We start from the raw sequence: 14,298 nt of genomic DNA, 5'->3' as shown, positions 1-14,298 counted from the left end.
CCTAGAAACTATGAATCTATGAATTCTTCCTTACAAAGAACTCAATTATCACAACAGGGCAGAAAGCTTTTGACACTATGGATTTGGGGTTATATAGTAAATCATGCTGGCACACGAAGCAGTGTTAATATTGTACAGTATTTAAAAGGAAATACTTCACACTCCTAGGGTGCTGCAGCCCCCTGGTTGAGAATTGCTGGTCTAGCACGAGTCAGGCCAAGAAAGGTACCTAGGTAAGTGGATTTTGAGAGAGGTTTTTTTGTTTTATTTTGTGTTTTTAAGTTATACAGCATACGCAATAAAATGTTACTTAAAAAGTAAGACAAAGTGGTTTCAGCTCTCTAACAGAAACTAGAAAAAGCCTAGTCTGGTTGTAAAATTAGGATGGGTATCTTCATTTTAAAAGTTATGTACCATTGGATGCTTAGTGTTCAGCAACTAGTCAATAAGATGCAATTGCCTTCTACCTATGAACGGGATTTAGTTTCCCTTCCACAACTCTTTGGTGTTTATAATTGCTGCTGGAGCACTAGAAACTGTCCTTACGCTTTGACCTCCAGAAATGCTAATCACTTTCTCCCAGTAACTGCTGTTTTTCCAGTGATTTTCCTACATCTGTTCTGTTTAATCCTTTATTAAAGCACACTGCATTACGTTGTAGCACCTCCTCGATGCCCCTACAGCTGTTGTCTACTACCAGTCAGCCATCAGCCTAGAAGGGATAAATGGCTGAGTTCTGCCTACCAGATAACTGCCGTGGTGCTGGAATTCATTAAGACATACAGTATCAAAAGGGATAAGAAGTTAGTTCATTTTCCAGGCTAAGTTTTAGCAAGCGTATTGCCAGCAGTAGTCAGAAGTCGGAACAGGTTGGGGACAGCAGGAGAAAACAATTAATACTGATATCCAGGCTCTGCCCACAGACTCAGTGAGGCCTTGTACCATAGATTATACTAAGGAAATATTCCTGAAGTGCCAGGTAAAACCGATATGTTGAAGTATGACTTCCCCCACTCTGTGGGAACTTATTCTGGTCTAAATATGCCTTTTCGGATTTAAGCTAATGTTGCATGAGAAGCAGCCTAATGTCTGGTCTGTTTGAAAAAATTGCTTCTTGCATTCCCTAAAATGAGCTCTACTTTGCCAGTATAATAGACATCATTATAGTGGCAAAATAGGCAAGTATACACCTGGCTTAAACTAAGCCTAAAAAAAAAAAAGAGGCCTTTTATGCCAGAATAAGAGCATTCCCGCAAGGATTATAGTGGTTATTCTGGTATTAGCCAGGAGAGGGGATAGCAATTCATAAGGCTTTTCAAATACAATATGTTTTCAAAATAATTTTTTTTAAAGCCGATAGAATTTCAGAGTAGAATTTCTAAACAGATTTTTTCTGATTTAAGTTAAATGTGTTTTTCTCTCTTAAAGCTCAGCATGTTTAAACCTGAACATATGACAGAAAGGGCCAGCTCTTAGCTTTCTCTGTTTTTGACCACAAGAAAATAATAGCACAATTAGTATGGTTAGGGGCCTGCAGGCAAAGCCCTACAAGGAGAGGTTGAGGGACCTGACCTTTTATCTGAAGGTGATTCAATCAGCTATGACAGATTTTATTCCATCCTAAATTTACTGTAAATGCATATTTTAAAACATTTTAAAATAAACAAACAAGTATTAAATGCAACTAGACCAACGGACAGAGTCGTCCCTGGCTAAGCATTTGGGTCCAGAATTTGCTGAAGTGCTAATAGTCAGGTATGTCTCCAGGTTAATGTCTCATAGTTTAGTAGCATAAGTGAGTCTCTCCTGTTTAATTTAAACTCTTTTGGAGTAGGTTCTAAGCCATTTCTTCAAAAAAGCCACATCTGCAGTTGCACAGGGACTATTTTCTTAATTTCAGCTTATTCGGCTTGAGAAACTAGGAGCTTGAAAAGTGGGAGAAAACAAAAAAGCTTGCTTTCTTGTCTCTTCTAATCTATAAATAGAAACAAAAGCAGGAAGATGAGATCTAATCATTCTAAAAATTTAAAAGTTATGGTTGTATGAAACATTTCATTGATTTCCACGCAAAGTATTTTGATAAGAAAAAAGTTGGGTTTTTTTAAATCTATACAGCACCCTTAAGTGCTTTAACAATTTAAAAAGGCCATCCACATGCATTAGTATTTGAACTTCCACCCAAACATTGCCTGGCACAGAGCTGAAAGTAAGAAAACCTTAAACATCAAATAAAGATGCATAATTTGTCTAATACAATAAAAAGGTTTAAAAGATTCTGAATAACTACATGTTATGTCCAAAAGCTACAGTTTGCTGCAAATGAACATCTTTTATTAGTTACTGGCCAATAAGAATAAATCTTTCTTCAGGGGAATAAAATTATACAAAGTAGGATTAAAATCAATTATTTAAATCAAAGTTTCCTGCTTGCTGGTTTAATTAATGGTTTAAATGAGTAGATTGATTTCAATGATCATGGGCATAAGTGCTTGAACTTTTCCTTCTAGACAAGCCCGACGTGAATGTTTCTCTTGAGATGATTACTATAATACTAATTATCCTAAATTTTATTAGGCTTTCTCACCTCCACCAAATTGAATGGAAGCAGTTAGTAGCTCTAAAGTATTATCTCGGGCTTTCAGGAAGACAAAATTGCCTCGTTTCACACAACTCTTATTGTTACAGTTATTTGAACTCTGCAGAAATAAAACAGTTCACCAGAAAAATGCTCTCATTGTTATAGTTGGGTCAGTCAAATTACTGTACTGGTAGGCAACTCAGCAATTCATACCTGAACACTAATTATTCTACAGCTTCTCTTGGTTCAGAATTACAGCTACCAAATTTTCTAGCCAAGTGTGGCACTGACGTGGCCCTGTCAAACTAACACTGAACCACTACCATAAACAATATAGGAAAACTTACCACTACCAAATATTTTACCATTCCCTAGAGGGGAGAGTTTCAAGCTATAGACAATGCTTATCCGCTACAATTTTACCAGCACTAGAGGTGCACGTCAATACAAAGGCAGAACCAGTCAAATTTGGAAGACATGACAGAAATACCATCCCTGTACATGACGTACCAGAACAAAGAAAGGAATGTACAATACTAACACTTCCTGCTCATCTAATTTCTATTTTTCTTTCAGCGTTCATTGCTTCGATTCACTCGAGAGAGACGAGAGAAGGAAAATTTTGCACAAAACATTATTCTATTACATCTGATGATAAATTCCAAGCATGCTTTAAATCACAATCTTACCCTAATAATAGTAAGTCCATAACTCAAACAATACAGGTAGATGTTTTGACACTTAGACAGTTGTTTGATCCCTTCTGAAATAGTTTCCTATTCGTACCATGCTCTGAACGGTCTGGGACTGGTTAGAGAGTTTATTTGAAGATAGGTCCTAGGGGAGAACAATAATGTATCATCTCAAGAGGAATGTCACAGGTGGGGTAGAAAATCCTAAGAATATGGGGAAAGGGTAGCAGGAAGATAAACTAGACTGAAGTAGCGTCCTCAGTATTTTGTAAGGAAAATGAAATATAGGCTTTTTCTTCACGTGGCAGAGGTTTAGATGACTGATAATTATTCAGTAATATGTTAGGGAGTATCATGGGGCCTCTTAACTCCGTTTGGTAAATGTAGTTACTGTCCTTTTCACTTAAGCCTAGCTTCAGAACCATTGTGGTACAGTGAGTTTTAAGCAGGTTCAGTGATGATGGTCAAGGAACTTTACAGTCCTTATCACTAACACTGTCACAGATAATACCAGTATTCACTGCTCGCTGGTAGCTTCAGAGGTCCCAAAGGTTGAATGGACATGGACCATTAAAATCCCTTATCCTTGAAACTGAGTCTTGAACAAGTCCACTGGCTGGCCAGCAAGGGGAAAACTGCACCACTTGTGTGGTACCTGCAAACAAAAAACTTCATTTCCTAGGGCTGTCACTCCAGCACCTGACATCTATCACAGTGGAGCCTGAGATGGTATCCCCTAAGTTTCAAGCATATTGCCAGGCCACATAAGGGTTAAGTATATTTTCCCTTAAAACAGAAAAGAAAAAAACTGAAGAAATGCCTCTTCTGATACATAAGAATATCCTGAAAGCATCTCTAAACTATGCATTTGAAATAGCAGATTTCAACTTCTCCAGGAGGCCTTGAGTGCTAGTGGAATCATGACATCAAAAGATAAGCTGCAGCAATTAGACACTAGGTATTACGTGAGCAAATGAAAACACTGCAGCGGTAAAATGGTCCAGTATTAAAAAGCAAGGGGGGGGCGGGGAGATTACTGTAAGTTGTATCAGTTATTTACAGCAGTTCAAGGTTTTCCGGAGAAGACACGCAACTTTTGGGGAAGATAGTCTATTACATTAAACAAATGCATAAATGCATTCAAGGCATGTTTACACAGTGCTGGCTTGTGCTAGGAAAAGCCACTGTGAAAACACGCCTTGCCCATTCACTCCCCCTCTCTGGGCATCAAAAGCTGAAAAATCCTGTGGGCTGCTCTTTGGCACAAGTCCAGCATCATTTTTAGTTCCTGTTGTGTTTAATAGTGGCCCTGGTCACACCCGGCACCACGCTACCAATGACTTGGCACGTTTTGGTACTCTGCAAATACAAAGGAGGAGTGGAGAGTGGGATGTATTTTCAAGGCAGCACTCCCTAGTGTGAGGTCTGATGTAGTTAAGATGTGCCATCACTATCTTGACAAAGAAGCAACATTTATAGGAAGCCTAAGCAATGTTGTAGTCCTTAGGGCACTATCCAGTGCTCAATTTCTAAATATTTAGGGAGCATCCTAATGAATGCACACATGTGGTATGGCGTGCCCCAGAGCAGTTTGAGACACCACAAACTATATGTGGTGCAAGTGCAGCTGTGCTGCACAGAGATCCCGGTGTCAAAAAACCCACTGCTGAGAAAAGCAGTGTGGAGCATGTGGCAGCAGCGTGCACTTCCAGAAACTGAAGTGTGGCTGGCCCAAGCCAGTCTGGCTGCTGGCCAGGCTCCGAGTGACTGGCTTGGCACCACTGCTGCCCCAGCAGGCTCCCAGAACCCAAGGTAAGGCTGCTGCTGCCACCAACACACGTGCTGGCCCCTGCCTCCTCCATCCCACCCAAGACAATTTGCTTCACACCAGAGTGCACGTAGGAAACGCGCACCCCTGCATGCCAGTGCTCATTGGGATGCACCCTTCGAGTGCTTCATTTCTCCTACAGCATGTCATTTGCTCCTAGCAGAGGAACAGTGATGCAGAACTGCAACAGATGTTGGGTGTGATTTTCAAATGCTCTCAGCTGGAGCCTAGCTGTTCCTTTTGAAGTTCAAAGGAGCCTATCTGAGTTCTTTTGAACATCCCACCTGTCAAGCACAAGGCAAACTGCATAGATTTCTGATTCTCTTTAAGTAACAGCAGGCCCAGTTTATTTTTTACATTATTCACAATGCTAGTCTTTAATGAATGAGCACAGACTCTACTGGTTGCAGGCTATTTCCTTCTCTGAGACATGATGCAGACGATTCTTGTACTGGCTTATAACTATATCTGTTAGAAGTGGCTGTTCTTAATAATACAATGCTATCGATACAACTCTCAAGGTAGATGCAGTTACACCAGTTAAAAAGACTTCTACACCTATAAAACTTATTTCCCTTCCTAAAAATGTATAATATATGGAACAATAGAAAATTAGGGTTGGCAGGGACCTCAGGAGGTCACATCTAGTCCAACCCCCTGCTCAAAGCAGGACCAGCCCCAACTAGATCATCCTGGCCAAGGCTTTGTCTACCTGGGGCTTAAAAACCTCCAAGGATGGAGACTCCACCACCATCGGTAACCTGGTCCAGTGCTTCACCACCCTCCTAGTGAGAAAGTTTTTCCTAACATCCAACCTAAACCTGCCTTGTATACTAGTTTAACTATATCCACATTAAAGGAATTGTGTCACGTGATACAAAAGAAAAGATTGTGTGTCCATTTTCAGTCTTATAAAAATTTAATTTAGCATCTTAAAAATAAAAAAGAGGTTTGCTTTGAACTGTAAATATGAAACACTGAAAAAAACCAAAACAAAAACCCAGCCGAAACCGTGCCCTGGCCCATCTCCAGCTGCTGTCTCTCCATCCTGACCTCTGCTCCTGTCTTTTCTCCCCCAGAAAGACACAGGAGGGTAGAGAAGGAACAGGACTCTGGTCCTTGGAAGCTTGTTGAAGCAATTCAAGGGACAGCCCTGCTCAGGTCCTAGAGCCATAGGACAAAATATGCTCTTGCAGCTGGAATCTTTAAAGAATTTAGCTGCCAATCTAAATTATGCCTATGAAACATTTATAAACAAGGCTTTTTCAAAGGCCTTTAACAGCCAAATGTGGCACAACTCCCCCAGCCAAATTTCAAGTCCTCCCTCTAAAGTCTTGAGGCACAAAAGCTTCTCAATGAAATGGACAAGAATTCTCTTAATATGGGCCAACAACATTTCATTTCAGAAACATTTATTTCAAAGTGAATGGAAAGAGACAGACAGACACCAATTCTAAATTACAACACTTTATTGCAGCATTGGCAAAGGTCAGATTTCTGAAGCTGGTGAAGATCGGGCGGCATTTCTGTGCGAAATGTTACAATTTTACAAGTCTCTTTTTATTCTACATGCAGAAACCAAAAAACAGTGGTAAAAAGAAGTTTTAAAAGAGCTAGAAAAAAAAAAGGATTTAAATCGAGTAGTAGCATACTGATGTGCTCTTTAACTGAATGTGTTACACCTACCTGAAAGCAAACAAAAAACACAACTATACTAATAAATAACAGATTGTCAGAAACGGAGCAAGAAACCTCATTCTACTTCAGAAAAAAAAAACAAACAAAAAACCTACTTATTTCCAGACTTTGTTTGTTTTAGACACAGAGGCTTATCAACCCATGAAGGTCAACAAAACATTGGGACCCACTCCTCGATGTCCTTCTGTCATGCTGACTGGCACATTTTGGTTTTCAATGATACTTACAATGGGCTCAACTATATCCCCGTTCTTAGGCTGGTGTCAGGCTGTTCGAAGCAGTCTGGGTAAACACCCTCTGTTAACAAACTTCACATTTTATTTTGTTTTGTTTTGCTTTTGAACCTTAATAGACAATTTTCTCCTTGGCTCTGCTGTCCCCCCTCCCCGGCCTCCCTCCCCCCTTCTTTATCTTGTAGAAAAAGGTTATTCCTAAAACAAAAGCCCTCTCTCTGTGGAGTATCTGATGTTTGGTAATCAGTCAGAACGCTGTTGTCCTACATATCAGGGTTTGCTATTAGATTTGTACTGCTTGCTCTACCGCTTTTCTACTGCAGATTCGGAGCCCCCAAACGAATATTCTTCCAACACAGAGTGCTCAATTCAGAGACAATGTAACTCGCAGCCGGTTTTGAGCTTTGTTTTCCCCTACCTGTGCCATCAAAACCTTTTCCGTTCCAGTGTCATCCATCCTATTTTTTAGTTGCTTTGTTGTAACTGAACTGCTCACTGGTCAAGTTAACCATCTCATTTGTTTACTTCCATCCTCATGAGAAGATTAACCCTCGCATGGTTCCCATAACAAAATGCTTTTTTTGTAGGCCAGGACTGGAAGCTCCCACTTGTTCTGTTTTTAGTGGAGGCTGATGTTTCTGCCCCATGGCCCCAGCCTTTCTCAGGTTTCGATTCTGAACTCTCTAGACTGACATGCTGAGATGTGTCCACTGCTCTCATTTAATTGCTGGAGGACTCCACTATCCACAACATCAGAGATACAGGACCTAATGAAATGACGCTTGCTGCTGGATCAACGTCTCCTGAAAAAGGAAAAAAAAGCAAAGAAAATGGTTATTCTTGAAGAACCAAAACCATTCAGTAAGCAAGCCACTGACTCCTGCATGTACAGTTCAGTTTAGTGGACATAATGCCACCTATATTCCATATGTCCATCTTTTCTACTTTATAGGCACTTCCAAAATGTGTGTGCTCTCAAGGAAGGCAGACATTGGGTCATGAAAAAAAATCATGCGTTAAAATGGCAGTAAATTTATTTTATACTTGCTTAAAACAGCTTTTGCTTTCCTGCATAATTGTTTGTATTGTACATTTGGTGAAAAGTTAAAGAATAAAGTAAAGATGGGCTTTCCAGGGTCACAAATGTTGCATGATCTGACAAGCTGCGAGGAATACCGAATTCATACGTTCTCCTCTGCGTGAAGCAGTTCTTCTTGGGCAAAATCATTTACACATTCTCAAGCATAAGTGTGGATTGCAAGATTTTAGCCATTTGCAAGGATGTAATATAAAGGAAGCAAAGAAAATAAAAGAAGTTTTCATTTCTAATGCAACCCAGGCATGATCTGCTGGAGCTGTACCCCGTGTTAGGGTTACATTAGACTATATATCTAGATTGAAAAAAATATATCTTTGTCTGATTTCGGGTTATGCTTTGTAACATTATCACAATTTTGGAAGCCTGTACAGTCATCCTGTATTACAGGTCCTAATTACAGCCAGCAATTCTTAGCTTTAATTGGAATTAGTAAAATGGCCAAGACACAGAAAAAGAAACATTGTAAATTAAATTTTAAAGGATTACAAAGAAGCTCCCTGGCCCATATACTGAAGTCTAACACAATAAACAAAAGAACTAGTATTATTTATGCTTCTGACTAACTGGTAGTCTCATTAAGCACTGATCTCACCCAAAAAAAAGATGATCTGTGCGCTATATCCTGACTGTTAGACCAAATGTTGTAAAAACAAATGTTAGATGTGTGTTACTTCAAAATTCATGACATGCAATTTAATTATTGCACTGCCTAATTATTTTTTCAAGTTTCTATCATCATTTTGCAAGGTTACCTCTAGTATGATCATGCATTTCTGTCTGTCCTGTTACATGTAAACAACAAGATATACAGAATAGACACTACGACTGCATTAACACTACAGTTAAATCTTTTTTTTGTATCTGGCTTATTTTAACTGTTCAGTTTAACCTTACATTACAGTGTTTTGCAGGGATTATTTTTTTAAATGCAGTACACTCAGTAATACAGTATCGTTGCAAAGGAAGATACTTGAAATCTTAGCATATTTAATTCAACTTAATTTGTAGAATGCTATGGAATTTAGAAATTTTACAAACACCTTAAAATGGTGGGATTCTGCCTCTTCACAATTCCTTCTGGTCTCTACTGAGGTTGCTTTATTTATTTATTTATTTTTAAGGTTTTGCTGCACAATTTCTGATTGATTAATCAAATCTCCCTCATACAAAAATATCCCCAAAACAGCATTTTCCTGGTGTTTGTGAGAAAAAGTTAAGAATATGCTATTCTTCCTCCTCCTTGTATGATTTCTCCCAAGAGCAAAGTAAGATGAGGCTGCTAATAATCAGAAAAATACTGAGCACATTCGAAATAATCTTTCAATCACTTCTGAAATTGTCTTAGTAAAAAGTAAAGAGAGTCCTTTAAGAAATATTTCCATGCAAAGTTTAAAAATCAGAGTCATGTGTTATACCATGGATCTACCCTAGCCCTTTGCTCCCCCACCCTACCCCGCCAAATTGTCCCGTTCCGAACCACCCCCCCAACCTATTTGGCAAGATAAAACAGACAATTTTTTTTAGATAATTACAAGCATCTACTATTGGAAATGAATCTGTTTTGCCACTTTGCTAGCTCTTTTTGTAACAGAAACAGTTACTTTTGATTTCTATAAGAAGTTTTTACTCATACTTCCCAAATATTAATATTGGTAAGTGAGAAATATGCAGGGTTCACTTCAACTGCCAGTGCAATGCAGCTGGGTCAGGAGTACAACTAGAAATGTTAAAAGGTGCACAGTAATGCTAAACTACAGTTTTAGGTTAGGAAGTGAGGAAGAATACAGCTTACAGTTGAAACAGGTGGAATTTAGGGTGGTAACACCAAAAGTAATGATCCAAATGAAAATGTGGCCATGGTACCCAGGAACCTCATTCCTTAAGACCCACACTACTTTGCTGCATACTAATCTTTGACACCACTGACTATAATTCCAGAAAAGGGGACAGATGATACCAAACCACAATAACCAATTCTTATGATCAGTTTATACACCAAACCCTCAAGATGAAGTTATAAGCTTCTCCTCAATTCCTCTCGCTCTTCCACAAACCCACAACTCCGTGCCCCTTTCGTCTTGCAGTAACTTCTTCCTTCATGTGTGCCAGGTACCCTCCTGCTCCACCTCCAAATACCTCCTCTCAAAACTCACTTTTTGGTTTGCTTTCCATGACTACTCTCAGCTTCGCCGCTGTCTGTTCCCTCTCTCTCGCCTGATCATGTTAAACAAAAACAGGAACGACATGAAACAGAGACAGTGAGCATCTGATTTCCTTTTTAAACAATGCTGTTTCATGAGCACTTCTGTCCCCAGCACTCTTTACTGTTCAAAAGAGCATTTCCTTGCTTTATTTCAAGTTAGACTGCATGATAATCTAGGCAGAGACACTGTTTTAAAAGTGTTATTAACACCCACAATATTGTATAAATAAGCAGAGTTAACATATATAGACAGAGAGAAAGGAAAACCACAGAAGAAACCATCTTAAAACCTGAGTTCAAGTCTTTGCAACAGATTTCCTGTATGACCTTGTGCAAGGCAAGGATTTCTAAGGGTGCTGCCATTTAATGGACCAACGGTATAGTTGGGATAGAGCTGTAAGCATTTGAAAGCTTGTCTAACTCTGTTCCAACTGATCAGTTGGTCCAGTAAAAGTTATCACCACCCTAAGAAATCCTCGTCTCTCGCACAATTCATAGACCATCATGGCTACATCATCAGTGTATGACCTTGTGCTGCTCATTCTCTCTGTGATTTATATTCCCATCTGTGCAATGGGGAAAAACAAAACATCCCCACGAGATACGGTACGTCTATTATGAGGCACTGAAGTAGTATGATAGTGGTGGTTACGGACGTCACTATGAGCCTATGATTACATCTGCAGGCTGCACGTCAGATAGGGAGTCTTAGGTGACTATTTGTGCTTGGCAAGTCTAATCCAAACGCATTAATAATTCTGAAAGGCAGCAGATCTCAAAATATATTTTCCTTATATTATATGCTTCTAAAATTTTATACTATTTTTTATATAAAATAAAGGATAGCACCAGACTACAAACAGTGGTCACCCATCTTCATGTATAATAGGTCTGCTTTTTGGCCTGTCATTTATATTTCAGAACATGTATTCCTCGTCTATAATACAGCAAAAAACTTTGTTTCTAAGAGGTAATCTTGCTCCGCCTCCTGCCTGATCAACCATAGTTTGGGAAGTTTTTGTAAGATGAAGGAATTTAGTATCTTATATATAAAGTTTTATTATTAACAAATGGATTTAGCCACACAACCCTAGACTCTCCCAGATAATATCTCTATTATGAGCAAAAGTTTTAATTATTTTATATGCTCACATATACAACGGTAAAAAAATCCTTACACAAAACCAAACCACAAACCCAGCTGTCAGCTGCAGTATATCTGCTGGATTATGCAAAGAAAATGACTTAGGGGTGAGTTGTCAGGGATATGACCCATGGGTTAGATCCACCCATAGAGTCTTATCATCTGGCCTACAGTGCTCTCTGCAAGTCTCAGATGGGACCCACATACCACATGCAGTATGGATTGAGAAAACCAAGAGAAGGCTGTTAAAAGAGAATCAAATGAGAGTTTCAGATGAAGCACTACTGGTGACAAGCCAACATAAAGCACTTTAACTAGTTTAGGAAAATGACTGTTTACAGCCAGTACTAAGACTAAAAACAATAAAGCAGTTACAAGTTTCAGCAGAGCTCCTGCCCAGAACTATGAGAATAAAAGATGTGGTCCAACTGGCCAAGACTGCTTGCTGATCTTTAGAATTTATAAAGTTAAAAGACAACGCAGAAATTAGGGATGCACTGATAAAGATTTTCTCGGCCAATACTGATGGCCAATTATTAACCAGCCATATCAGCTGATACTGATCCGGTAGGAACACAGCCTGGCAGCTTGGAGAGCAGCATCCTCCCAGTAAGTCTGTGGGTGGGTGGGGGGAAGGGACACAGGGGAGAGGGTCCAGATCAAGCCCCCCACCGTGAGGGAGGGAGGGAGGAGCAGCAGAGGCAGGCACTACCCAGCCAGGGTGGTAAATGTCATCCCAGGGCAAGGTACAGGGCAGAGCCATGGGCTGCTTGTCCAGGGGGCACAGTGGGAGGATGGGCAGCTCCCTGCCATTGCACGCACCCCTGGGAGAGGCATGGGGGACATGTGCCCCCCTGGACTTGTGCATAGGCAGTGGGCTGCACTTGGAGTGGGCAGGGGCAGGACAGGTGGCAGCAGCAGCGCTGGGAGGGGTGGCTACAGGGTGGGCTATAACCAACCCAAAATTACTCATAGCTACCCTTCCCAGCACCACCACTGCCTGCCCTGCCCCCACCCACTCCAACTGCAGCCCTAGCCCAGGTCCCCCTCCCCTCCCATCACCAGGAAGAGGCCAGCGCAGCCCCTGGCCCAAACCCATAATGGCCAACCCACCCTTGCCCTGCACAGAAATCCAGGGGGGCTCATGCCCCCCATGCCTCCCTCGGGGCTGCGTGCAGCAGTGGGGAGCCACCTCTGTCCCTGCACACCCTGGATAAGCCATCCATGGCTTCGCCCCATGCGGTGCCCTGGGGTTGCATTCACCACCCCGGTTGGGCAGCACCTGCCCCTGGTCCCCCTCCCTCTCTCACCATGGGGGCCTTGATCTATCCCCCCACACCCCCCCCTTTCTTCTGCCACTCCCTTCACCACCCAAGACTTACCCAACAAAATGCTGCCCTCCACCCTGCATTCCTGCCCATGTGCATGCTGTGGCTTTGCACACGCATACAGCATTTAAAATCGGTGACATTATCAGCTAACACCAGCCAAAAAAAGCCAATTGCCGAAAATGTTAATTTTCCTTTTAATCGGTGCCAATCGTACATGTGACCAATACATCGGTTCACCTCTAGCAAAAATACAAGAATACTGATCAAAAGAATAACTGCATACAATGAAGTATATGTCTTGCTTAACAGCACAAACAGGAAAGAATCAATGTTAGATTATTTTTCTTCATTATCCATGCTTTCATTTCTCACCATTGATATTCCATCTTTATTATGGGTTTTTAAAGAATATTTGGCTAATCAACCCTCAACATCCTGTTATTGTCTTGATACTTCATTTCTCTCGTTTAATTTAGAAAAAATGAGACTCGGATATAAAGTAGGCATCTTGAAACCATCACAAAAAATGGTTTCCCTGAACTCTATTTCGAGTCGGTCAGAAGGCAGTTGCAACAAGCATCATCACAGCATATTAGATAAACAACCCTATGAATAAAGGAGCTCTTAACAACTCTGAATAAATTGATGTTTACTGTTTTCTCAAACAATGCCTTGGAAGTGTTTTCTTTGAGGTAAAACAGATAATTAGTTCCTCTTTCCTTGATGAACTTCTGAAACAGCAATTAGTCGTTAAGGTACTGCCAATAAAGTTGGATTCCCCACGTCCTTCTCCTCCCCCTCCCCAAATGAACTAGCAGTGGAAGATTGCTTGAAAAAAAAACTATTTTTCCGAGCTCAAATCCCCTTTTTTGTGATCTTGATTGCAATGATTCACCTAAGTCATTTACATTTTTAAAACAAGAGATGAAATTTCATAAGTGTAGATTGTATACACTGGGGTTGGACACTGGGGCTTGGACTAGGTGACCTCCAGGGCTAAAGCACAGACAGTCAAAAAGCCTGAGGTTGAATCAATTCAATCTTTGCAGCTTAGTCTAACCTGCACAGATTGAACCGATAACCAAGTGAACAGACATTTGCTTTTGATTCCGTAAATGCAGCCACATGCCTGCACTGGCTTAGGCCAGAAGCCAGGGGGTGCTAAACCATGCTTCTCCTCTTGGCTGGAGCAGATAACTTGGCCAAAGGCTAGCCCACCCTGCAAGAGATGGGGGGAGGCAGGGAGGCTTGTGGAGGACGTACAAAGTATCCTGAGATGCTGAAGGACTGGGAGTTAACCTGAATCTGGAGGGGATCTGGGACAGAAGTTCAATAAACCTATTTAACTTAATCAGTTAAGTCTGATACTACATCCATCCAGGTTTATCTTAAATTGGTTTTGGCCATTTTGAAAACAGTTTATATGCACTGAACTTCTGTTGTGTTACATATTTGAAGTGGTTCCCAATTACTTCATAGATTTCATACACAT

The 14,298-nt window shown here is 40.7% G+C and overlaps 1 protein-coding gene across 3 annotated transcripts in view; it reads right to left on the bottom strand.

Annotated features, from left to right (window-relative positions):
• Positions 1-6,549: 6,549 nt before the first annotated feature.
• The window catches only part of UPF2 (UPF2 regulator of nonsense transcripts homolog (yeast)), a 127,582-nt gene continuing 119,833 nt past the window's right edge, over positions 6,550-14,298 (bottom strand). For all 3 annotated transcript variants that reach the window (XM_019509566.1, XM_019509565.1, XM_019509568.1), the window contains one exon: positions 6,550-7,832. In XM_019509566.1, coding sequence (XP_019365111.1) covers positions 7,823-7,832 — 10 coding nt within the window. In that variant the 3' untranslated portion in view covers positions 6,550-7,822. The remainder of the gene's footprint in view (positions 7,833-14,298) is intronic.

The sequence above is a fragment of the Gavialis gangeticus genome, unplaced genomic scaffold (assembly GCF_001723915.1).
Source record: "Gavialis gangeticus isolate Ggan-Ray unplaced genomic scaffold, GavGan_comp1, whole genome shotgun sequence".
Taxonomy (NCBI): domain Eukaryota; kingdom Metazoa; phylum Chordata; order Crocodylia; family Gavialidae; genus Gavialis; species Gavialis gangeticus.
The sequence above is the reverse complement of the archived record's forward strand: the minus strand, read 5'-3'. Positions and strand labels throughout refer to the sequence as shown.